At 35.6% G+C, this 27,852-nt stretch overlaps 1 protein-coding gene across 1 annotated transcript in view; it reads right to left on the minus strand.

Annotated features, from left to right (window-relative positions):
• Window positions 1-27,852, minus strand: part of USH2A (usherin) — a 704,505-nt gene that overhangs the window by 516,909 nt on the left and 159,744 nt on the right. The window contains exons 15-19 of the mRNA XM_059145262.1: window positions 18,063-18,221; window positions 10,086-10,580; window positions 8,806-9,075; window positions 7,020-7,189; window positions 245-389 (exon numbers count right to left, since the gene is read on the minus strand). Coding sequence (XP_059001245.1) covers window positions 245-389; window positions 7,020-7,189; window positions 8,806-9,075; window positions 10,086-10,580; window positions 18,063-18,221 — 1,239 coding nt within the window. The remainder of the gene's footprint in view (window positions 1-244; window positions 390-7,019; window positions 7,190-8,805; window positions 9,076-10,085; window positions 10,581-18,062; window positions 18,222-27,852) is intronic.

The raw sequence follows: 27,852 nt of genomic DNA on the forward strand, positions 1-27,852 counted from the left end.
CATCTAATTATATTTCTTATTATGGCACAGGTGCAACTCAGGGCTCCCACGGCTTAAACTTCAGCTCATTTACTTACTTTTTGTTTGTTTAAAAATATCAACATAGGTAGCAATCAGAGTTAGTGATTGAGGAGCAGGAGGAACCAGAAAAGACAAGTATTAAGTCCAAACTAGAGAAGGTATTGAGCTTTAGAAGTGTTGGTTTATAAAGATAAATTTTTCATGTCCATTAGAACTTGCTTACCTGCTGCTAATGTCTGTCCTGATCCTGATGCGCTGGTTACACAACCAACTGAATTGCAGAGAGAAATAGTAAAGTTGTATATCCTATAAGGTTTTAGTTCTTTTACAATGTAAGACAGTTCTTGGGATTTAGCAGTGTACAACACCTTTAAGGCAAAAAAAAAAAAAAAAATCAAATAATAGATAAACAGTGTGAGAAACATAACCTTGGCAGTCAAGAATCCATGAATCCAGTCATGTTCTATGAATTCAGATAGAGGAATTATTGCCAACCACTATTAGGAAAGGGATTTTTTTTAAAAGAATTTCAACAAGCTAGGATTTAATTGATAATTGTACAATCACACTGTTTTATGAGGTAATAATCCAGTTCCTGAGTGGATAAATGAGGAAACCAAGTTATTGCCTCATAAAGCAGCGTGGTGGTATGGTTATTGTCACCAATGCTAGAGATAAAGGATGGCGACATTGTCATTGTTATCATGAAAAAGTCCAAATAAAACCATGGGGCTTGGCCCAAACTAAACCCGCATAGAAATGCCCACATGTTATTTGTGGAGCTAGTACAGAAAAACATCACTATGTTAAATCAATTCCATCATTTTCTTGAAAGAAAAAAGCCACAAAAGAAAAAGGAAAACAAGGAAACACATTACTGAACATCCACATGAGGTCAATTCTCAATTATCTTTCTTATATAAATAAGCATATGCAGATTAGATCAAACAGTTTCATTTTCTGAAATATTGTCTTTATCATGTAATTTCAAATGAGAATAGCAGATTTGAGCAAAGGAGAGAAACTCCATAGTCTATAAACAAATAATTAAACAACTATCACTGAGCATTGGTCCCATCATTATAACTAGAAATGATCAAAAGCAACCATGTAAGTTTACTTAGTTTATAGATACAGAAAGCACTGGAAATTATATTCAGGATAAAAGTCATTGAAACAAAGAGTATGACACTAAGCATTAGTATAAAACTTTTTTTTTCTAAGGGATGTTGATATACATTCATATCAAATAATCTTCCATAAATATAAATGCAGGTAACTGTAAAGGTTAGTAACATTTGAAGTAAGTTTCTAGATATTTTCACTATAGAAATAAGATAAAATTCATTTGGAATATTTGCCTGGGTATTCACTTTAAAATTTCATGACCTAAATGAGTAGTTCTAGGAAACAGTGTGCATGGAATATAAGCTATATAATTTATAAAACATTTTTCAGAAATAAAGGTGATTTCAAAGATTATAAAAATCTAGGAATAATTTAAAACTTTGGTACTATTTCCTTACTACTACAATTAGAAATCAGAAAAACATCAAACACCAAATTGTAAGTACTTTATGTTTCTAATTCTAAAGTTGTTATTGAGGGACTGAGGATATAAAATTTTCTGTTCTGTTCAATGTGACTTTAATTTTTCCACAAAAAGTAAAACTTTGAAGTGAGTAAAATTTATTGAATATTGCTATAAAATTTATCCCATTTAGAACAACCTATGTGGGATTAATGTAGATTTTTAGAAAGTAAAATTGTTTTCCACATAAAATATAATAAAGTGGTTCTTATTTTAAGGAAAATGTAGTAAAAATATATAGCAGAATATTATACAGCCATAAAAAGGAATGAAATCCTGACATTTATGACAACATTGATGGACCTAGAGGATATTATGCTAAGTAAAATAAGTCAGTCTGAGAAAGACAAATACTATATGATTTCGCTCATATGTGGAATCTAAAAAAAAAAAAAAAAAAAAAAAGAATAAAGAACAAACAAAAAGCAAAATCAGACCTGCAAATACAGAGAACAAACTGATAGTTGCCAAAGAGAAAGTGTGGAGGGATGGACAACATGGGAGACACAGGCTTCGAGTTATGGAACCCATAAAACATGGGAATAAAAGGCACAGCAAAGAGAATATGCTTAATGGTATTGTAACAGCATTGCGTGGTGACAGATGGTAGCTACTTTACGGTTAACATAATGTAACATATAGAGAAGTTGTATCATTTTGTTGTACACCTGAAACTAATGTAATATTGTATCAACTATACTCAAACACACACACACAAAAATCAAAATGAAGTATTCCCTATTTCTTTTAGGATGTTGGGTCATTTTTTGAATAAACTATTCCGTGGAACAAGAACACAAAAAGAAATACTAAAAGAAATAGAAAATGTAGATTAATACTAATTTTGATGGACTTCTATTTCTCTACATATAGTTGTTAGAAATCACATGATTTTAAAAAAGACATTTACCTTAAAGCTTGGGCACATAAAATAATCACTCAAATAAACTTTGTGTTTATTGTATATATAGTCATTTTTTAAGACTTAAAGGACCAACTTAATTAAAAATTTTCTTTGGGATAAATCTTTGAGGAAGTAGATAGAACTCCACAGAAGCCTGAAATCCTACCCCGATAATATCCCCACTTCTATATATTTCCTTGCACCATTCTTAGTCAAAGTTTCTGTAACAATTATTTTACAGTAGGCCTTCCCTAGAAATTTTGGCTATTTTTTTTTAACCAAGCTTATAATAAGACACACTGAGGTCACTGTGGATACAAATTTAATTATCGAGAAGGTGAAGATTTTGACTGCCACTCATGATTTCACTTTCTTGACTATATGACTAGGTAGATGGATATATGTAGGGGAGAGAAAGCATAAGAAAGAGAAAAAGTGACATATCTATATCCTTATTTCAACTTGGCCACAAAGAAAGGACTTTTAAACAAAAATGTGCATATACATAATTTTTGTCACTAATAAAAAAGCAATATTTTCCTGCTCCACTAAATGACAAAATTATCTTTTTAAAAGTTTAATGTAGTCTTATCTCACTAATAATAATCACTAATAGGATCTAATATTTGTCAAGCTCTTGTAAAAAAATTTTTTTTAAATTTATTTATTTGCTAGAGACTCAGCGAGGGAGGGAACACAATTAATGGGAGTGGAAGAAGGAGAAACAGACTCCCTGCTGAGCAGGGAGCCTGATGCAGGGCTCAATGTGGGGCTTGATCCCAGAACCCTGGGATCATGACCTGAGCCCAAGGCAGACACTTAACAACTGAGCTGCCCAGGCACCTGTGTTAAGCTCTTTAAACTCTACAAAAACCATGTAGATAAGGAGAAATGGTTTTCCTATTTTACAGATGAGTAAAACCTGAAGTACAGAGATGTGTGGAAGGCTAGCAATTGATAGAAGTGGGATATGAACAAAAAAATTAACTTCTGAGGCTTTATCTTTAGGAACTATTTTTTTTTCTTATTTTTGTTTCTTAGACTAGAATACCATACTGCAGGTAATAGTTGTTTTGAAGCTATGTTTTATGAAGAAATAATAGTTTAAAAACCAAAAGAACAGCAGCAACAACAACAATAAAACATCAATGATAAATACGATATAATATTAAGGACCACATGAAGCAGTTGCAGCTGTAAATTTACCTTAAATCCTATGATACTCTGAATTGGTAGACTAAATCATTTAAGTTATGAGTTATGGGTAAAGCTACCTCTGCATTTATCACCTGAGACAGATGCAACTTAGTCAGCACTTATTCTCAGACTAATGAAAAAGTAAAACAAGGAATCATAAATTATTTGTTGTTTCTTCTTCTAGTTTTGTGTTGTAAACATGTCCTGTCTACTGAAGAGCCTCAGAAATTTTGGCAAACCTATTGGTGATGGGTTGAAGAAAGTCTCCCCCAAATCCTTTCTTACCTAGTACCTCAGAGAGTGAACTTATCTGGAAATTGGGTCTTTGCAGATATAATTAATTATACTATCATGGATTGAAGGTGGGTCTTCAGTACAAGGGATATATGTATAGAAGAATGGAGAGGGATACACAGATACAGAAGAGACAGCAGTGCAGAGAAGAAGGCCATGTGAAGAGCGGCAGAGACTGGAGTTACGCTACACCAAACCAAGGAACCCAAGGAGCTACCAGAAGCTGGAAGAGGTAAGGAAGGAATCTCCTGGACAGCCTTCAGAGGGAAAATGGTCCTACCAACACTCTGATTTCAGACTCTGGCCCTCCATTAAAAAAATAAATTTCTGTTGTTTTACATCACTTAGTTTATGGTTGTTACTGCAGTCCCAGGAAACTAATACAATGGGGTACAAAGGTCTGACTCCTTGACTTATTTAGGACAAACTGATAGAGTCATTTCAGCTCCAGAACCACCCAGAGGATCAGCTTAGACCCTTCTGTCACTGCCTCACAATTCAACTTCTTATTCTGCTCAATACCGCAACTCTTACTACTTTCCGTGTGTTGTTTCTGAGAATATTCCCCAATACATCTATGCTCAATCCTCTCTACAGTATCTGTTTCCCAGAGAACTTGACCTAAGTTAGTGACAGCAGGAGTGCCCTAGGAAGGAAGATTCTAAAATGATATTTTGGAGCTAGATAACCAACCAGCTGGCTGCCAAAGATCACCTCGTCACAGGGAGTGAGTAGAGTACTGATGGCTCCTAGCGTACACCAATGATTCTTAATCTCATTAGTGGTGAATTGGATGACTTACCAGTGGAAGGAAGTTCACTGGTTTGGTGGAACTGCAAATTATATGGATTATTTTGGGGAAAGTAGTAATTATAAGGACCATGGAATCAGGTAGCTCTTGCTGGGTGCTATTAATGCATTGAAGAAAGACAATATCTGAAGGTCATCAATTCAAAGCAAACTGTGAAAACCTCCTCGCAGTATTGGTTCTCCAAATTAAGAGCATCCTATTAAATGAATTAGAGAAGCAAAACATGACAGATATGTAGAGTTCCTGATAAGTATTATATGCTCCAAAGAATAAGTGATCAAGTTTTTTAAAAATTAAGTGTCTGACACATCGGTAAAATTTTTAAGGGTCCATTGGCCCAAGACATGCTAGGATAGCCTTTCCAAAATAAAGGTAAAATTATTGCAATTTTCATTTACCACTAGTAGGAAAGAAATGCCTGAATGCCTTCTGACGTTCTAAAGAGAACATATTCCACATCTAGGAATACTATTCTTGATCAAGGTACTGAATACTGTGGAGTACCGCCAACTATGAGTGTCCCCCAAGGCTGGAGAGAAATCTCCACAGGCCAAGCCTGTGCTGCAAGCAGCCAAAAAATTGGGGACATAAAGCCTATCAGGTCCTGTGGTATCACAGGTAACTACAGAGGGAAAAGATGTTGTGAGACATCTGTGGCAAGCCCTCAATGAAAGAATCACAAGATTGACTCACAGGATGTGGAGCAAGGTCACATCACACAATGGAAATTAAACACCGTTTGCTAGAGAGCTCCTGGCCAGCTAGTAGGCCTTGGTAAAAGCAGAGAATCTGACAATCAACATTAAATGGCCATGCAGCCAGAGCTACCCTTCATGAGCTGAGTTCTGTCAGACAGGCCATGTCTTAAGAGTAAGTTGGTCCAACAGAATTTCATCATGAAATGGCAGGCAATATCTGGTAACAGGCATCGGCAGAGTCAGGAATAATATCCTGCGCAAGAAGGTTGTCTGAAACCCCAGGTCAGTTACCATCATACACTGACTGCTCAATCTCAGCTCATACCTGTGATTTCTTGGACTTCCCTCAGGAGCTGAGAGACTAGAAAAATGTGACTTGCTTCACAGGTAGGTGGTCTTAGTGTGGCTGCAAGTCAAACATGGGTGACGGATGCTCTATAGCCCCACCCAAGGATGGCGCAAAACTCCAGCAGTAAGAAGAAATCTGCTCAATGGGCAAAACTTCAGGCAGTGCATCTAGCCATCCATTTTGTGTAGAAAGGGAAGGGACCAAAGATAGAACACCTCCCAACTATATGGCAGTGACCTGAATGTATTGGTCATGGGCATGGTGTGGGGAGGGAAGAAGACTGGAAGTTCAGGAACCAGGAAGACTGGGAAAGAAGAATGTGATGGACCCATGGGAGAGACTGTTACATGTGAAGATTGCTTATATCGTGCTAATGCCCGCCAAAGAGGGTCTTCCTCAACAGAGGTGCTAAACAGCCAAGTACACAGAATGACTTGCCCACCTAACATCAGCCACTTCTGTCATTGTCCACCATCATGCTGGTAAAATAGGTTAATGGAGTACATTGACCAAAACATAAACTGGAGAGAAACAAGAACCTCTCCTCCTCCAGGATTATCATATACAAATCAAGTGACTTAGTCCATGTACACAATAAAGCCTTCATAGTTAGCTATGGTAATTATCCTCACTACTGCTGGCTGGAGTATGAATTACTAGAAGACACTGCATATCCCAAACCTTGACTCTGTTAACCTTTGCTGTAAGTTGTGATAAACCCATTCCTCAGAATTCTCTTCTCCTTGGAAACAGAAATATGCAAAATGTACATAGAAGACATTCTTATCAATGTTATCTATATTTTCAAAAGAATTAATATAAATATCAACTGATGGTAGGTTGGTTGAATACATTATTGTAAAGCCCAAATAATATAACAGTGTACAACCACTGAAAGTGAGCTCCTTACAAGATATTTAAGGGTAGATGTTAAGTGTAGAAAGCAGATTTTATTAAACAAAATTATATCTATTTTGTTTTAATACATGCTTATATTAGAAAAACAGGTGATAGAAATAGTGCCTTGTACACATGGTATTATATTAAGAAACAATGCCACATGTAAGGAATATATAAGGGAGAATTTGATCATAGAATTCTGCAAAATCAGAAAATGTCAAAAAGAAGAGAATTCCATTCTAAAATACTAATACCTGTGACAATGCTGCCGGAAGAGATTGCCGAGGTGACTGTTCGGAAACCATATTGACCTTATACTCCACAACTTCTCCTCTTGTTGCATTCTCTGCTGGCTTCTCCCAGGACACATTGAGGGAGTCGGGTGAGAGCGGGGAGACGGAAGGAGGGGTCATGAATGCCGGCGCTGTCAACGACAAGACAGACAACACAGGCAGACAATGCACGCTGAACCTACAGGTCTCATACACCTACTCATACAGATGGAACTCATACACCTACTCTTGTTTCTCACATAACCTTGTTCCTTACATAATATCCTGATTTCTAAACATCAAAGGTTATACAGGTGTTTAAAGAAAGTAGTTGCCCTTTTTTTTTTTTTTTTAATTCTCTGCAAGGATGTTCTCTACCCTTATATTCCTAGCAAAGATATTTTCGATCTACAAAAGAAAAATCATTTAGGAATTTGCTTATTTTCATCAAGATAACTACTAGATATGGTAGGGAACCGTAGGTATTATGAAGCATTTGAAAGGAGAAGTCATCAAAACTGAATCTGAGTCCACAGAGTCCAGAACAATGCATAGTGACATATTGGATTTTTGATGTAGAGATGTCTTTCACTGAGCCACACTGATACAGCTTAGAGAATATTACTCCTCAGAAAGAGGTAAATTTAAAATGTTCTAAATAACCCCAAAGAAATTTTTAAAGTTTTCAATAAATCTTGCTTGAAATGTTCAGAGTATATACGCACATATATTCTCCCCCTGCCATCCTTGAGATCTTAATATGGATTTTAAATGTGCTAACCAAAGGTGTATTATCAAAGGACCTCATCGCACGTTCAGTAGCCAGTGACCCATAAGATTATGAGGGTCCAGTATTGCATTTTCACCCATTACTTTTCATTTCTGACCTTGACTTTCCCCTTCCAGAACGCCATGGCTCATCACTTGTGCTATCATGGCACTATTATTTGTCCAAGATGGCTGGCAGTCATTAAGAGATGCTCAAGCACAATGCACATTTTATTCATGAAATGATTCCCTTGGACATCAACCTAAAACTACCCTTATCCTCCCACAGTCCTAACAGTTCCAATTTAAATCAGGACTTGGGTTTCTTTGAATATCCATAGATTCAAAGCATAACAAAGGTATCTTTTTTTGGTTAAAGGCTCATGATATTTGAAGTGTTTTAATGAAATTGAAGGGGGGTAAAAATATATCATTTGCTACAGTGAAGATATCTTAAGAAAATTAAAAATTTTACTTTCCTTCCTTACCGTATTGCAAACTGTTTATAAAGAAATTTGTGAATTACAGATATTGATATCCAGGATTCTATCATTAGGATGGAATCTAGTACCTAACACTATTTGCTTTGGAGAGAGAACTAAAAACAAAACAAGATTTGTGAAATTGGTATCATTATCTCTTTCAATGAACATAAATTGTGCTGAATTTGGAGCAAGATAGAACATACTGCCAACCCACTTCAGGAATGAAAACCAATTACGATTTTTGGCAAACATTCCCCCAAAGAGTATGACTATAGTTATTTTTCCCCTTTGAAGTAATAGCTAAGGCATTTATTTTTTTCCCCCTGAAACTTACTGCAAGTTCTTTATGACCTTGAGATATTTACATAACCAACCAATATAGTCAATTTTTCCTTGACCTCTATAAATTTATAATTCTTGCTTTTCAAAATGTACTTTAGTGCTGCTGACTTTCATTTGGGGTAGTATTTTCATTTGGGAATCTTCAAAGTAGAGTTCAAAGCATTTTTCTTCACCTGATTCTCCCGTTCTTTCTGAAGTCCAGGCAGAAGACACACTTCCAGCCATGTTCACAGCCAAGACTCGAAACTCATACTTGGTGTATGGCTCCAACGCAGTGATGGTTGTGGCTGTTTGAGGAGGGTTTAGTGCATTTTCATTGGCTGATTCTGCAAGTGGGTGAGGGCTGAACCAGCCACTGCTCTGAAAAACTCGACTTTCTGCGGACGTGGTTTCTCCATCGGATTTCATTTTTTTCATGTAGAGTTCATATCTTATAATTATCCCTAGAAAGGTGAAATAGTGAACAAAGAAGACTCATCAGACAGTTTTGGGGGTGTTGTGGGCTTAGGCTGACTAAAAAGTACCAGCTTTGCATTGTTTCTGACTAGATTACCTGTCCATTTCTTCAGTAATCTAGATGATGGGACTTGTAAAAGACAACAACTGATGGATGGATGAGTGTCTGTGAAACTGCTGAAACATATTCATGAGAAAAACAAACCAAAAGGGAATGCATAAACACAAAATAGCTTTAACTTACTACAGGTAAATTCAATTCCTTTCAGAATGAATGATCATAATTTTTACTAAGAATTGCTTTTGTGGGGAACACATTTGATCATCACACCTCCAATTTATATACTTTCAAATTTGGGTATTTAATTTTATTATCTATTTAACACAAGCTCTTATTATATAAGTATTAGAATATTAAACTTGACTTCTACCTAGTCTTCTCAAATAACTTTAAAAGTCTAAGAAAAGAGTTTTTGCCATTGTGTACATGATATTAATTACTAAAAATCTATGAATTTGTGTCTGGCCTATATAACCAAGGGTTCAATTGTATGAAGACAAAAAATTAACTTAATGGAGTCAGCTAGCCTATATACATATTTTTTGTATTATTTTATATCCTTTTCTTGCTTAAAAGAGAAAATTTACTGCTTACGGGTGCCCTAACTTGTGACACAGTCAAATATAATGCATTTCATAAGTGAGTTTCAAATTAGAAACATCATTTGTGTTGTGACAGATGTCATTAAGAGCAAAGATAATATTAGCCTTTTAAGGGGCAATTTAAATGAATGGAATTTGTTATTAGATTAAAGAAATATACTCGTGCTACTAACCAGTATAAATAGTATCTGATATCTTTAGGAATTCTCAATTATTATATCCTACAGTTACAAAAATGGATACAGTTGCCAGATTCTTATTGCACAATTCCAAATGCCTAGATTCTCATTCATGTTTTGCTCAAGAATGGGAAATCTAAGCCTTGAATTCTTACCATTTGGTTCCATTGGGGGAGACCATTCTACATGAAGCTCTGTGGAACCGATCTTCTGCACCTCGGGTGCGCCCAGCCTTTGGGGAGGTGCCTGGGCTGTGATCACCGTAAGGGGTGAGCTGTGTAAACAGCCCCCACTAGTACACGCCTGAACAGAAAAATGGTACTTGGTGAATGGAACCAGATTCCAGATGGTAGCGGAGGTTTCACGACCTTCATAGGGAACACATGGTTCATTGCCACTTGAAGAAGCACAGGACAAAATATATTTCTCTATAGGACCAGAATGATTTGAAGGTGTAGTCCAGGCAAGTGTCACAGAGTCTGAGCCAACAGGAAGGATACAACTTAAGTTCAAGTTTCCTTCTGGGACCCCTGGTTTCGTCTTGTATGTGACAGGTGCGCTCCCTGTTGACCCATGCACACTGGCCGTCTCGATGTAATAGGAATATGATGTATATGGCGACAGGTCAGTGTCTAAGAAGTACTGGATATCTGAAATTAAAGGAAGAAAAGAGTCATATTTCAGAAATCGGTAAGGAATCATTCCTACTTGTTTTCCTATTTGTTTAACTTAATCACATAAACTATACAATCTGCTCTTTTGAATAAGAATGGTTTGGATTTTTAAAACTGAAATAAAACAAATTCTAATTGCTTTTACTGTGCAGTGTAACATAAGAGAAGTGCCTCTTGTCATGAAAACTATTTAGAAGGTTGTTTAAACTCTTGTTCTTTCGAAAATATAGTGTCTTTGGGGCACCTGGGAGGCTCAGTAGGTTAAAGTCTCAGCCTTTGGCTCAGGTCATGATCTCAGGGTCCTGGGATCAAGCCCTGCATTCGGCTCTCTGCTCAGCAGGCAGTCTTCCTCCTCTCTCTCTGCCTGCCTCTCTGTCTACTTTTGATCTCTGTCTGTCAAATAAATAAAATCTTGAATAAAATAAAATAAAATATAGTGTCGTTTTTATAGAAGATAAAAGAGAAATTTCTGGCAGTTCTCTGAAACAGAAATGGCAGTTTCTTCTATGTAACTTGTTTGCTTGTTCAACAATATTTTCCTGGACCAAGGGTTCTCAAACTGTTTCCACAGGCCACATTTGTCACCTGGCCAATACCTTTACTGGAACTTTCTCTGAACTTCTGATCCACAGAAACAAAACTTATAAATGATTATTGTTATTTTAAACTGCAACATTTTGGAGACATTTGTTACCATCAGTGGAGAACTGACACAGGAGAAGTCTGGTTTTTTAAAGAATTGAAAAGATACGGCATGGACATGGTTAGGCATGTGCCTGGAAGTTCCCATTCTCTGAGGGGACAGGAAGTATATTGCAGAGCTGTGACACAATGCACCAGCTGGTCAAGGAGAAACATTTACAGGTTCCAGCTTCACTGTCACAAAGCAGGCAGAGCAGGTTTGAAACTGAGAGGCAGTAAACCGATAACGTATACAAGCATACGTTCAAACATCTTGTATGAGACTGTGATCTTTGATTGAATTTTTAGGAAACATTTCCTCAGGAAGCATAGAAAAATATAGATGTGTTCCTTATAATAGGAAGTGTTGAAGTAAATTAAAGTAGAATTTAACAGGTTATAATACCTTATATTAATATAATACATTGATATAATTCCAAAATCATATAATAATTTAAAAACATAGTGATGAAGGCCATGTAGCAACATGAGAAGAAAATACAGAATATAATAGTGCAAGTACTTGAATATTATTATGAAAAATAAACTGCAGTAGACACTACTCCAGAAGTTTTTTGAAGTGAAATTAGTCATCATATTAGAATGCTGCAATTGTGAGGCTTAAAACATTTATTTTAAGCTTCCTTAATGGGATATAACACTTTCATAAGCAAAAGATCTGTACCAACAACAAAATCACTTAGACAAATTATTGCATGAGATTCCTCTTTGGAGATGCTAATAATCACAACCATATGCACTGATTAATTTCTTTTGTTTTTAAGATTTTTTTTGTTTATTTATTTGTGAGAGAGAAAGAGAGAGGGCACGCACGAGCAGGGGAAGGGCAGAGGGAGAGGGAGAAGCAGGCTTCCCACTGAGCAGGGAGCCCTACATGGGGCTGGATCCCAGGACCCTGGGATCATGATCAGTGCTGAAGTGAGATGCTTAACCAACTGAGCCACCCAGATACCCCTGTACTGATTAATTTCTTTCCAAGTATGCTTAGTATCTAATAACAAAAATGTATTCCCATTGATATCTAATTCTTATCTCCCATATTAGTCAAATTTTCTATTATAAAATGAAACCAGGAAAGTTACCTTCTGAGAACCTAAGTAATCTGGGAAAATCCAGATTCATATGCTCCTACTTCCTCAACTTTCCTGCAATCCAAAACTGAAATGATTTCAGGGCACAGAGGAGTTGGTACTCAGTTTTTTAAAAAATGTACTGAACATGCTTCAATGAGGTAGGGGTGGGAGAATACTATGAGACTTCAGGTTTTCCAGGATGTAGAAGAAAGAAAACTAGCCATAATCTCCCATTAGTATCTTGTGTGTGTGTGTTTGTGTGTGTATGATATGTTATGATATGTTAGTATATATTATATAGATATAGATATCGATATCGATATAGATATAGATCCCTTAACACTACCCTTCTCACATTTTATTTTTATAGTTTGATGAATCGTCTTTCCTTAACAGTAGACTTAACACTCCGGGAACCCAGGACCAGGTCCTCTTTACTTGCCACCATATTGGTAGCACACAGTAAAATCTCAATAAGTATTTGTTGAATCAATCCGTAAAGCTGATACATCAAATTTACTATGCCTCTTTAGAAAAAGTGATATCTTCCACTAGAAAGATTTGATGAATGATACTTACTGTGCTTCTTCAGAAAAAGTGATATCCTCCACTGGAAAAATTTGCTTGGGATATATTGATAGTGGTTGCTAAGTACTTTCATTTTATTAATTATTCAAATGACTACTGCATTGGTTTTCAGTGTATTATCTGAACATCATACTTGTTGCTCATCACAGAATATTGTGATCATAATTAAACAATAGGGGAAATTGTCTGTCTATAATAGCCAGGGTGTAGTTCCTATAACATATATTTCTGGCATGTAATAGTAAATTCAATAAATACTTATTAAGCTAAAGTTATCTGCATTCCACATGAGAGTGTTTAAAATATTGAAAACATTCAAAAAATCACCGAAGGTGTGCAAACTGATAGAAAACATTGTATTTAACAATGTCAAAAGCCAAACCTAAAAGGCAAAAATAAATATCAGTGCTTAATATTCCAAGAGAATAGCATACACTTAAACCAGAAGTAGGAAGATACATAATCTGGTGATAATTAAGAGAAGTTCAGTATATACTTGATGCTTGTAGCATTTGAGAAATGGAATATAATCCTGATAGATCAAAATCTACAAGAGGAGTCTAGTAAGTAATTAATTACAGAATTGAGATGGCAATATATATTTGGTTAAAAACACTGTATAAACAACATATAGTATGAACTAAATAAAAGTAATAGAAAGGATATAAATAGAATTTCCCTTAATTTTATCATAACAACAACAACAAATTAACCCGGGTTAAAACAACTTATCTTGATATGGTCATAAGGATAAGAATTTCCTCTAGCTTTCACTTTGAGCTTGGAAAAATTGTTCTCCTTCAACAAGGTTCTTATTTTTTAAGATTTTATTTATTTATTTGACAAGGAGAAAGAACACAAGCAGGGGAATAGCAGGCAGGGGCAGCGGGAGAAGCAGGCTCCCCACTGAGCACGGAACCTCATGCAGGACTCGACCCCAGGACTCTGGGATCATGACCTGAGCCAAAGGCAGACACTTAACCAACTGAGCCACCCAGGCTCAAACCACAAATTTCTTCACATTAAGGACAACATTCAGAATTCTTGGCTCAGCACTAATTCATGACCTTGGCTGTACCTACTCGGTGGGCAGTATTTCCCTAATACACCACCCATGAAAGCCTCCTAGAGCTGCTCAGTTGTGCTGAATGGAACCCATTTTCTCATACACCCCCCCTTCATGCCTGTTCACATACAATTTCTTCCAGGAAAATCGTTCTTCCTTCATCGCAGTATCTGGCTAACCCAGCTCCCACATCACCTCCTTCTTGTGAGACGTTCCATGGTCCTCAGTCTCCCTCTCTGCCACCGCAGGCATGTCTTCCTCTCCCCCTCCCAGTACTTTCCTGATACTCCAAGTCTACTCTAATTTAACATTTAATACATAGGATAATTTTGTCTTACTGTTTTATCTCCCCTCTCAATAACGAAAACTGCTCCTTCCAGGATTGTGCTTCTAGTGACTCATACAGTTCCTGATCCGGAGTAAACACTGAATAAAATTTTATTGAATAAATGAAGGAATGATTTTTCCATATACAACTGATTGATTTTTCCAGGAAAGAATATTAAGAGCTTTATAGAAATGGTTGCTTGGTTTCCTTCCCTCCCTATATTTACTGTTTGTTTCTCTCAGAAACATCTTACCACTTGTTACATCGATCCCTTGATTTAGTATAGAGTAACAAATGGTAATGATATCGAAGGTAGAAATGAAGTCTCAGGTTTCACTAAGATGTATCGTCATCTGCAACTCTAAACTATGCTAACGTCTTTAGGCTATGCAAGCAGTGGTCAGGTGTAGAAGTATCCATCCTCTCATTTCTCTATGAAAGGATTTTTTAGAGTAAACGTGTAAGGACTATCCCTCTACCCTTGGCTTCCCAAATGAGAAATGATTTAACTGTGAATTTGGGGAGAAAGGGGGGAAACAGAACATATTTAGATCAGTCTATTGATTTTTCTCCCTTCTAATCTGTCTTAGTACGGGAGAGAAAGTCTATTCTCCATTCTGACTTTTATCAGTAATGAAAATGACTTTCATTTTTCATTTCCATCTTACTGAATCCTAGATCTAGTTCACTTTTAGTTCCAAACTCAAGTAAGAAAACATTATATGATTTATTGGCCACTCCCTAAAACTATAACACTCTCAAACGAGTTCTATTTTCTGTGATAGCTGTTCTCCTCATACCCATCACATAAGAAATACCTGTGGGCAAACCAGATTGGAGCTTCAGGGGAGATAATAGTAGGCACTGATTATGTACAATTCCCAGTGCACTTATTTGACATCTATACCTGTCTCTTCTGTTTTCTTATTATTCAGAAATTTTAAAATTATTCCACCGTTACTGGTGTGTTACTAGTAACCGACACTTGGCAACATTTAAAGATGATAATACACCAATGTGTCATGATCTTAGGTTGGAAACCACTGTCCTAGAGATTCCCATGGTGCATCAGGCAAGCTAAGAAAAGTTGTTATTCCAACAAGGAATTCTATAATGGGCTCAACCAAATGATCAAACTTTCTCTGAAAACAACACTATTAATTTTCTTTGAAAAGTTCAATGATTCTCCACCTATAATTCCAAATGTCTTTATTTAACCCAAAGATTTGTGTGCATCCGACTGAATATAAGTACTGTTTCCTTTTCATATTACACATGCTATCCACACACTGGAAATAGAGTAATAAACATGAGGGTATTATTAGAACCATACAAAGTTCCGACAGTGTTAACCAATTGTTCTTACTGTTCAAATGCCATCATGCAGATAATTTTCACATCATTAATTATAGTGATTGTCAAGAAATGCCAGAAGTGGCATTTTTTAATGGAAAAGAAGGATTTAGGAAATAATACCTCGTTTAATAGGATTATATAAATGTCTGATTAGCGAATGAGTACACATTTATTATGTAAGAAACTGTTATTTGGATTCTATATTAGTGCAATCATGAATAAGAGCTAGAGCGTTGTGTTCTCATGTAATGGTCTATAAAATAGATCACAATATGTTACTATGGAAAACATGCCACTGGAATTGCAGGGTATAATTGAAGTTTAATTTTATTATTGAATTAAGCTAAATGGAAAAGACGGGGTGACCCTGATTCACAATTTCAGAAATAACCCAGCCAGAGGTACTGTCATCTTAAAAATCACTTTCAATATTTTTATAACTCTCTTTTTCCCTCACAAAAGTTTAAGTTTCAGGACACCTGGATCATGCTGATATTTGGAAGAAAATAAACATTCTAGTAGCAGGTTTTTAGGATGCTTTGCCAACATGGCAGATGTAGACAGATGTTCATTTCCCTTTGCAATCTGCATCATGAAGTTCAGAGTTGCCATTAACTTCAGAGAAGAGCTGGAATACTGGGGAAACATTTAGAATTAACAGAAAGTGGACACAATAATGTAGGTGCATGTCAGTCAGAATTAGGTGCAAAATGTAACCTACCGTAGTACATACACAATATAATATAAATGTGTGCTATGCAAAAGTTTTAAATCCAATCACTGTTTTAAAATGAGGCATCTCCCTAACCATTCTGAAGAAGATTATGGAACTTCAGTGCCTCCATAGAACTTTATATGCTTTTCTAACTAATTAAGTAAGCTAAACTGGAATTTGGAAAATCGGGTATTAAACAAAGAGAACAAAATGGAAACTTAAATTAGAATCACTATTCTACTGTTTTTTAAACTAGTTTCTTAAACTAGCTTGTGGCTAAACATGACTAGAGGCAAATATCCGAGAAGACAGAGGTAGAAGGATATAAACACTTCTGTTTCTTCATTCTGACTTTAGGGAAACTATTTAAACATCTGAGTGTTTTGTTTTGTTTTGTTTTGTTTTTAAAGACAAGGGTCCCTGTACTTTGAATTCTATAAGCTCCTTTAAAATCCTAAAAGTTATAGATGTAAAAATAATCTTCATAGTTTTTCACATCCTTTCTCTTTCAATAGACGTTCATATTATATTCTATCTTTCTGGAAATGGCAGTGTACATATAAAATTACATTGTTTGCATGAAGGTTAGTGCTCTGATTCTACTTTTTTAAAAAAGTCCATTTTTAACCTAGGAACAACCCATATAATAGGAATATTTGATAAATTGTCTGTAATCCTTATGCTCAGAGAAAACTAAGCTTCAGTTTGTGGTAAGTCTCCCAAAATTTCTACATATTTTTTAATTTAATAAAACTCAGGTTATTTGTAATACCTTTTATTACATTACACAGTATATTATGAACACTTTCCATTCATTAATATGTAAACTAAAATATCATTTTATAGGTAATCATATCCCACAGTTCACTTACCAATGTATCAGGATCCTATTATCTAACTACCATAATTTATTGAAAATCTGTTGAATATTTGAATGTCTTGTAATATTTTGTTGTTGCAAATAGTGTAGGCTTCAACATATTCTGTGTCCATTTATGACTGTTCATTTGAGATAAGTTTCCTAAGGGTGCCTGGGTGGCTCAGTCATTAAACATCTGCCTTGGGCTCAGGTCATGATCCCAGGGTCCTGGGATCGAGCTCCGCATCAGACTCCCTGCTTAGTGGGAAGACTGCTTCTCTCTCTCTCCTACTCCCTGTGCTTGTATTTCTTCTCTCACTGTGTCTCTCTCTGTTAAGTAAGTAAATAAAATCTTTTTTTAAAAAAAGATACTGAGTCCAATGGTATACAAAAGGATATAGTTTCTCATACATTTCAACAATTTATCCTACATGAAAAGTTGTGCCAATGAACCTACATAGATAGTCCAGCAGTTTATGTACATTCTAACTCCTCCACATCCTCATCAATGTTGGTTGAATAGGGTAATTTTTTTTCATTGTTGAGAATTTGGTAAGCATTAGGGCTTATCAAATAAGAAGCATCTCATTTTTATTGCATTGTTTTGATTACGAGGACATTGCTAGTGAGACTCATATTTCTGTCTCTACTTGAAACTCTCTGCTAGATGCAGGAAACCACAACAACATTTATCCTCAGTGTCAAAGAACTTAACTAATGTATCAGTTCTCAGAATATTATATCTTTCTATCACCAAACCTTTAAACTTACTGTATGGATACTGATCTTCAGTTGTGTAGACTTCAGAATTGTCCCTGAATAAACTGTAAGTAAGCCAATGGGCATTTGGAGAATCAGGTGGACTCCAGGAGAGATTGATAGCAGAAGAACTTTGAACTTGTCCTCTGGGTGGAGGTTGTTGGGATGGAGCTAAATTACAATGGAGAGAACATTTATTAGCAAAGGCAATCAATAAGCACACAAGTATGCTGAAGTAAGATATCCAGCAAACAGGTCTTTCTGATTCAGGATTACTTTATCAAGAAGACATGTGGTTTACTAAAACATTAATAAACAGAAAATACTCATCATGAGTTCTCTAAAACAAAGCTTTTTATCTATAAGCGTAAAGCAATTTTGTGGGTTAATGCGGCTGTTGTAAACATAGTTGGGAGTGGACCACAGAATTTTACATTAAGCACTGCTTTTTCTCCTCCTTCCTCCTCTTCTTCTCTCTCCTCCTCCTTCTTCTTAGAAAGTATCCAAGGATTATATAACACTTATTTTCTACTTAATTAATTTAAAAGTTAACATAAATAAGGTATGTTGAAACTTGAAATTTAAGTAACATAATTTCTGGATTTTTAAAAGGCAGTTTTCCATTCCACTAAGCACAATGACTCATCTTGCTTCACAGAGCACAGGGGCAAAGAAAGAATAAGAGTTGGTGATACAAATACCCAGGATGTCTTGGATATTAAATCGTTTAAATATTAGCAAGAAATAATCAGGATGTACTAGCGGATATACCCACACCTGCTAGAGGTGCAATGAAGTAATACGATTGGATTGCTTCCATGTGGCACGTAAGAACGTTGGCCTCACTACTTCAGTGATATTTTGTATAATGTAACTACACTATGGAAACATTGTCTCTTATCACTGCATGTTTTCCTCAGTCTCCCACATATCTTCCCTCATTCTGCACCAACCCCCCCCTCCCTGCCAGAATATGTAAAGGTAAAGGAGAGAAATAAGGTCTCACTATTTTTTTAAGGACAATCAGCTACCAGTTATTTATTCCCTCCTGGCCCAACAAAGTGCATAATCTTCCATCCGTTTAGAGAAGCACATCCTACTCAGAGTTTTTCATTAAATAACATTTCAAAGGTTTCTGTGTTACCTTATTTAAAAACCTTTAATGTTTTTGTTAAGAAACTTCTAAAAATCATGTATAGAAATGAATCAATCAAATAATCATCAGTATTTTTATATGAGGTATTTGCCCTCACTGGGTGATAGGGTTTCGGGAGAAGAGAGAGAGCACATTCGGATTAACTAATATAATAAAGAGCTTGATAAAGAAACTATTTTCCAAAGGGTAGGCAGAGTGTGTAAGGAAACCAAAAGAAATCAAGCTGTACTCTGGGGTGTAACAGTAGAGCTCTTTCTCTATTTATGCCAGGAGTCCTCAAGACCACCCCAGGTTCAATGATTTGCTAGAAAGTCTGGCAGGACTCATCATATAGTCCTACTTGTGGATAAAATTTATTATAGTAAAAGAAGAGAGTACAATCAACAAAGGGAAAAGTAAGTGAGTAAGTCCAGGGGAAACTAAGCACAAGGTTCCAGTCACACAGGATATACCTAATTCCCCAGCCAATGTTTTATGAAAATATGTGGTGTGTTGCCAACCAGGGAAGCTCATTAGAAACTCAATGCCCAGGGTTTGTATGGGGGGCTATTTATGGAGACAGCTTCTGTCTCCATGAACAACCTCCCAAATTCTAGATTCCCAGAAGGAAGGCAGGGCTAAGCATAAACTATTTGGTTGGACAAATTTTAAGAGATAGTGAGCCACTCTTACCTGTTCTAGGGATGGGGAGACCCCCTCAAAAGTCCAAGTTCCAAAATGTCAACCAAAGGCTAACTTTGTAAGAAGGTATTTCTACAAATAAACAGTCAGACCCTCTATGTGAGCTTTTTTCTAGCACACTATCCCTAGCTTAAAGGGTCACAGCACTCGAAGACAGAAAGAGCTGTAGGAAAAGCATCATTTGGCAGGAGTTGTGACTAATCATGGCAGGACACAACCACCTCAAGACCACCTCAAGACCCCTCCTATACTGCAACAAGAAGCTGAGGATTAAATATTCTAACTTCCCTTTCTGCCAGCCCTCCAGATGACTGGCAGGTTCCTATTAGTAGCTGAAGCCAATCAAAAGTCAGAGGGTAAGGGAGCCTGATGATGCAGCCCATACACAATCTTGTGGCATAGAGTAGGGTAGCGAAATATGGAATAGAAAAGTGAAGTTATCTTGCACACCAGGCAGAGACTTTCAACTAAGAGCTATTACTAATTCATCAGCATTCGTGAGGGATACACTCCACTTTGAAGACATGATACAATCCAATAATAATATTGTAAGAAACTATTTCAAGAGCACTGAATTTGAAATAAATAAAATTCTATATATTAAGCATAGGCTTCCTAAAGACAATGTCTCTAATCCTAAGGGAGATAATATTGATGTCATGTTTTTAAAGGAAAAATATTCAAACTTAGATACATGCTCACTCTTCCTCTTTATCTTTTCTCCTTCTTTGGAATTTGCATTGTTATATTAAAACTCTAACTGTCCATATGTCTAGTTAGATATAGGACAATAATAGCACCAATCTCAAGATGACACAGAAAAAGAGAATCATTTCCAAAGAGGACCTTCTACTTTTGAATTTGGGAATTTGCCATATTTGACAGGTTGTTTGGGTTGTTGAACACTGACAGTGCTTTTGATCTGTCAGTGATTTTTAATTTAGGGCTCCACATCCTGTTGTTCTTGGTAGAACCACAAAGACTCATAAACTGTCTCATTTGTAACACTCTCAAAGAGCTTTGTAATCTATGGCAATTGAATATTTTTAGTGACTATTAGTGACAACATCTAAAACTCTGCAGGCTACCAGGAACACAACAGATTTCAGAGATAAAGCAATCAAAACTGACCTTCAGAGTATTTTCTAAGACAGCAACATACTTTTGGGATGACTGAAAGATATATGTTTTCATCCCATGTCAAAGGGTATAGAAAAGAATTTGCATTACTCGAAAATTTCATTGGCAACAAGCATTCACACACACAAAGACACAAACAGACTCTTCCAAATGTTTACAGTTGATTACTTGTTACGACCATCTCTAACCACAACCTTGTCCAACCTCGCAGTATAAATGTATAGCGCCTGTTTGACTCTGAAACGAGAATATTCATAGACCTGAAGGCTTAGATGGTTCAATACCACTCATAGAATAAATATTATGAAATCCTAGCCATAAGATAACCCCAATTCACCCTTTTACATGCTGAAAGGGGAATTCTGAGAAAATAGTCACATATTCATTCATTCCTCAAAACTGCCAAGTGTAATTTTTGCATTTCCCAGACTTTCTTGTAAGGAAAGACAGTATCATGTTGTGACTATATCCATTTGTTTGGGAGCCCTGAGTTTTAATCCTGCCTTAGGCACTTCGGTAATTGTGTGACTGTTAGTCAGATTTTGGTTGGAGTCTCCGAATCATTCCTCATATTTAGTAAGGAGAGAATAAGGTCTAACTCTTAGGGTTATTTTGAGTATAAAGAGAATATGTATGTTTCCCTTTTTCATGAAAAGCTGGGAACACTGTGGCTATGAGGACAGGTGTCTCAGCTCCCTCTTTTTGTCTTGCCATCCTTAGGGGGTTGTCCTTGTTTACAGGGTCCTAGATGGATGACCACCAAGTCCATATCCAATTCAACAGGAACGGTAAAAGGAGAGATGGAGACCATGCCCCATACCTATGAGAGCACAACCTAGGACTCCGACATTATCACTTCTGTCACATCAGTTCAGCCAGAGACGTGGTGACATGGAAATACCTAACCACAAGGGAAGATGTGGCCATGAACCCAGTTCCAAGAATTAATTAATAGGAAACAAGTAGAAGGCAGTTACTGAGAACTTAAAAATATCTGAAATGTGAAAATAAAGCAATATCTAGAAAGTTACTAAAAAATTAAAAAGTAAAAGCAAATAGGAGGGCTTCTCATTATGGCAACAGAAAGAGTTTAGGGAAATAAACTGAATGAAATTATCAAAATAACCATTTTGGGAGCTCTAAGTCAACCACAGGTAAACAAAAAGTTGAGAACATTTATTCTTGAAAAGCAGCAATAGGAGTCTGTGGCCTTTTTATGGGGTTGTTCCATAGTCAGGAGTGTTAGTTTTACCAGTAGGGCTGACTACAAACAGTAGCTTTGGTGCCATAGGGCATTGACTTGATCTGGGGTTGGCAGAAGAAATTCATAGCTTTGCTGCCAAAATTTGGCAGTCATTTGGGAACAAGAGGGAAAACTCACAGGTTTTCAAGCCTGAGTATAACCTCCCATGTAGGTTAAGTGGTGAATTTACAGGGTAATAAACCAGGAGATACTGGGTATGACAGAGTCAAGGGAGGCCTGAAATAAACTCTCCATTGATTCCTAGATGGCTGGAAAACTATGAAGGAATGGGGAAAAACCAGGAGAGCCAGAGAAAAATGAAGGTCAAGGAAGAACTGGGAACTAGCTATAACTCTAAAAACATCCTCCAAACCACACACATATTGATTGGCAGAAGCTATATGGTCTGGAAGTATCTGAGCACAAGCATTGCCCAGCTATTTGGCTGATTCAGACACAGTAATGACCCCTAGGAAGCCAGGCTATAAGTAAAAATTAAAATTAAAAAAAAAGAAAAAATCTGATTAGACGTCAACAGCTGTGCACTGCAGTGGAGAAAATTTTCTACTGTTTAAGTATATGCAAATTACAAAAAAAATCTAACAACGTAAGTGTTTTCAACATAAAATTACAACACACTCAAAGAAATTGTGAACTATACTCATAAAAATAGCAGTTGAGAGAAACAGACTGTGAATGATCCCCAGTATTCAGTACAGCAAAAACTACTTCAATACAGCTATTCTAAGTATGCTCTATGAGTTAAAGAAAAATCTGATGATGATTCAGTAAAAAGGGAACTTTAATACAGAAACAGAATGCATAAAAACACTAAATTCCAGAGCTGAACAGTACAGTAACTGAAATGGAAACTTCCCTGAGAATCTTCAATGGCAGATTTGGAAGGAAAAGAGAAAGAATCAGTGAACAAGAGGTGGGGGAGGGGGGTCCTCACTGGTTTGTTCAGTTCAGTTTCCAAATCTTGATTTCAGCACAGGTTACAATCTCAGGATCGTGAGAACAAGCCATGTGTAGGGCTCTGTGCTGGGCATGGAGCCTGCTTAAAATTTTCTCTTCTCTAGCTCTCCCTCTCTGCCCCTCTCCCACTAGCACACATGCTCTCTAAGATATGAGAAGTATTTTTTTAAAAAGGAAAAACAAAAACAAAAACAAATAAACAAAAAAGCAATAGATAGAATGTAATGAAACAGCAATCACTGAGCCAATCCACAGAAGGGAGGAAAAAAAAAATAGAACAAAAATGAACAGATCTTCAGAGACCTATGAGACAATGTCAGGTGCACCGTGCATCAAAAGAGGTATTACGAGAAGATAGAGAAGATATCTCTATCAAATGAGAAGATAAAGTGGCAGAAAATATTTGAAGAAAGATTGGCTCAAACTTCCCAAATTTGATGGAAAACATTTATCTACATTTCCAAAAAGTGCAATAAATCCAAATAGGATACCAAGAGATTTGTACCAAATATATCATAGTCAAACTGCTGGGAGACAAAAACAAGACTTTTAAAGGAGTAAGAGAAAATTCATTATAGTTAGAGAAAAATACAATTAGAGGCTGAAAGATATGATGGAGGCCATAAGGTAGTAGAAGGACATACATATTCAAAGTCCTAAAAGAAAAAAAGAATACTTGTCATCAAGAGATGTACCCAGAAAAATTATCCATCAAAAAAATGAAGGAAGAATGGATTGAGGGAGGAAGGAAGGATGGGTTTGCAGATAATTTTTAAAAAAATAGTGGGAGAATTCATTGCTGTCAGACTAGCCCTCAAGAAATACTAAAGAAATCCACCAGGCTAAAAGGAAATGACACAGAGAGCAAATAATCTGAATAATGTAGAGGTAAGAATACCAGAGAAGGTAAATATGTGGGTAAACATTCAAGACTCTGTGTGTATGTGTGTACATATTCATATATTCATATTGTTTTCTTCTCTTAAATTTTTTTAAGACCTATTACTGTTGAAAGAAAATTATATTAGTGTAATATAGGATTTATTATATATACATATATACACACATATATGTAAAATCGCACAGTATCATAACTCAAAATAGGGAAAGGAAGGGAGCTATATCAAGAGTTTACTTGTTATATTTTACCAGCATTAAGTCAGTACAAACCTGAAGTAGACTGTGGCAAATGAAAATGCATATTCTAATCCATAGACCAAAGTAATAAAATAACACAGAAATATAGATTAAAGAGTCAACAGAATATAGTAAACTGATTTTCAACAAGACTAGCAAAAACCAAGGGGAAAATAGTTCTTTCAAAAATAGTGCTGGAACAATTGGATACCTACATTTGAAATGAATAAAAATGGAAACAACTCACAACATAACTAAAAATTAATTCAAAATGGATCAAAGGCCTACATCTAAGAGCTAAAACTGCAAGACTCTTATAAAAAAAAAAAAAAAAAAAAAAACGGAGAAAGTCTTCATAACCTTGGATTTGGAATAGTTCCTTAGATATGACACCAAATGTATAAACAACAACAAAAACTGGGCAAATTGAAATTAATCAAATTTTAAAACATTAAAATGACATTATCAAGAAAGTGAAAGAAAAACACACAGATTGGAAAAAAGCACTTGGGAATCATATATCTAATAAAGGACATGTGCCTAAAATATATACTGACACACCTAAATTCTGAAGTTCTGAAATTACAGTATTTTTTTAAATTGCACTGCAGTGTACACCCATCAAGCAGGCCCTTTTTACCCAATGAGAAGGATGTTTGCTTTAGCTAGAGTGATAACAAAGGTCCCATGTTAGTTAAGTATATGTTATCTACCTTGTTATTAAATGTAACTTGAAAAACAAAAAAAACAAAACAAAAAAAAAAAAAGTGGGCAAATAACCAGAATACACTTTCTCTAAAGAAGACATACAAATAACCATTAACAATGAAAAGATGCTCAATATCACTAATCATTAGGGAAATGCATATCAAAACTACAATGAGAGTATCCCATACACATTAGATGGCTACTATAAATGAATAAAAAAATAACAGTGTTGGCAAGGATCTGGAGAAATTTGAGCCCTTGTGCACTGTCAGTGGGGATTTAAAATAGTAAAGCTGCTGTAGAAAATAGCATGGCAGTTCCTCAAACAAATTAAAAATAGAACTAGCATATGATCCAGCAATTCCACTTCTGATTATATATCCAGCAGAATCGAAAGCAGAGTCATTGAAAACGGAGTCTTGAAGAAATGGCTAGACACTCATATTCATAGCAGCATTACTCACATAAGCCAAAACATGGAAGCAACCCAGATGTCCACTGACAGATGAACGGATAAGCAAAATGTGGTATATGCATACAATAGAGTATTATTCAGCCTTAAAAGGAAGGGAATTCTGAGATAAACTACAAAATGGATGACCCTTGAGGACAAACATTAAGTGAAGTGAGTCCCTACAAAAAGGCAAATATTTTATGATTTTACTTATATGAAGTTCTTAGATTATTCAAAATTATAGAGGCAGAAAGTAAAATTGTGGTTACCATGGGTTGGGGGCAAATGGGAGATATTATTGTTCAATGGGTAACCAGTTTCCATTTCACAATAAATAAGTGTTACAGAAACGCATGGTAGTGATGATTGGACAACATCATGAATATACTTAGTATCACTGAACTATGCTTTTGAAAATGGCTAATATGGTCAATTTTATGTCATATATATGTATTACTACAATAAAAATATTTTTTAAATATTTTCAATTTAATATTTTTGAATATTAGTTATAAAAGCCTCTCTGATAAGTAAGGATAAAGGAAAAAATATGAGTGATAAAAAGATGGATAAATAACCAAAGATAAACACAGGAGTAGTATCAAGAAAAGTTAAAACATAAATAAGTTATGAATTATATATATATAACCATTACATATAAAAAATTATGAACTAAATATATAGTTATTTATTATTAACTATTAACTATTATTAATTATTAACTATTAATTATTTATTTTTAAGATTTTATATTCATATATAAATATGTATTTTATATTTATATGTAAATTTATGAATTTTATTTATGACTTATATATTATTAACTATTTTTAATTATTTATTTACTTTTTAAACTTTTAAAAACTTTTTTAGACTTTTTGGATTATTAATTAACTTAATTATTAGCTATTAATTATTAGCTATTAACTATTATTAACTAAATATGTTTTAGTTAAATTCATAGTTAGAAGTTTAGGGCAAATGAAATTTCATTTCATTCAGTAATAAAGCATACAGAAGGAAGAATTATTAGTACCTGTTTTGTATTACTTCTATCAAGGAGAATGACTATCATTTTGAAAGCATGAAACTAATATTGATAGGAAAGAAATGAATCACGAAGTAAGAAGCAGATTATGAGAGAGGGTCTAACTACCTTAACTGAATTTGATTCTCCTCCTGCACTCTGGAAATTATATGCTGAGATTCCCAACTCAACTCCCCATCAAAAAAAAAAAAAAATTACAGATGATATTGTTAAGCTATTGCCAGTAGCCTTTAGGTAGAAAAAATAATAGTCATAAACCTGTGGTTCCCAAACTGTGTAGAAGGACACTATGAAATATTCTAATGATCAAGGAAAACACATGTTTGACATCTGTTGGACACAAAGGAAAATACCAGCCTGAGGTAGTTCACCGTTTTAACAATAGATAGCACTACATTCCTTTCAATAGCAACGTATCTTTGTGAAGCTGGTTGTTCCGGCTGTTGCTAGGATAAAAAGCAAGTACCATGTAAAAATCAAGGTGGAATAGAAAGGAAAGCAGACTTCCTTCATACTCATGTCACAAACAGCATTTCCTGTGGCCCTTGTTCACTCCCTTCTACTGTGAGTGTAGCCATCATTTCTGCTGACTATGTTTCAAGCTCTTTTAAAGGCAGGAATCTTGTCTAATTTTTTTTTTTTCTTGAATAAACTACCTCTGTAGGTACTGAGTCTCTAAATTTGCATGCTCAGTGTTTTGTAAATTTTGTGAAACACACACCCAAAACAACAGCAGTCACAACTACTATAAGTGGTTGAACAAATGTATTCAACAGTATGGAAATCAGAGAATCGATTCCATTTACTATAGCGCCAAGAACCATAAGATACCTGGGAATAAACCTAACCGAAGAGGTTAAGGATCTGTACTCGAGGAACAAGAGGAGCTACAGAACACTCATGAACTTGAAGAAGACACAAAAAGATGGAAGACCATTCCATGCTTATGGATAAGAATAAACATTGTTAAAATATCTGTACTGTCTAGACCAATCTATACTTTCAATGACATCCCGATCAAAATTCCACCAGCATTTTTCAAAGAGCTGGAACAAAAATCCTAAAATTTGTACAGAACAAGAAGAGACTCCACATTGCTAAGGACTGTTGAAAAAGAAACACAAAACTGGGGGCATCACGTTGCCTAATCTCAAGCTTCACTACAAAGCTGTGATCACCAAGACAGCATGGTACTGGCATAAAACAGACACATAGATCAGTGGAACAGAGTAGATAACCCAGATATGGACCCTCAAC

This window comes from Mustela lutreola, chromosome 14 (genome assembly GCF_030435805.1).
Source record: "Mustela lutreola isolate mMusLut2 chromosome 14, mMusLut2.pri, whole genome shotgun sequence".
NCBI lineage: Eukaryota > Metazoa > Chordata > Mammalia > Carnivora > Mustelidae > Mustela > Mustela lutreola.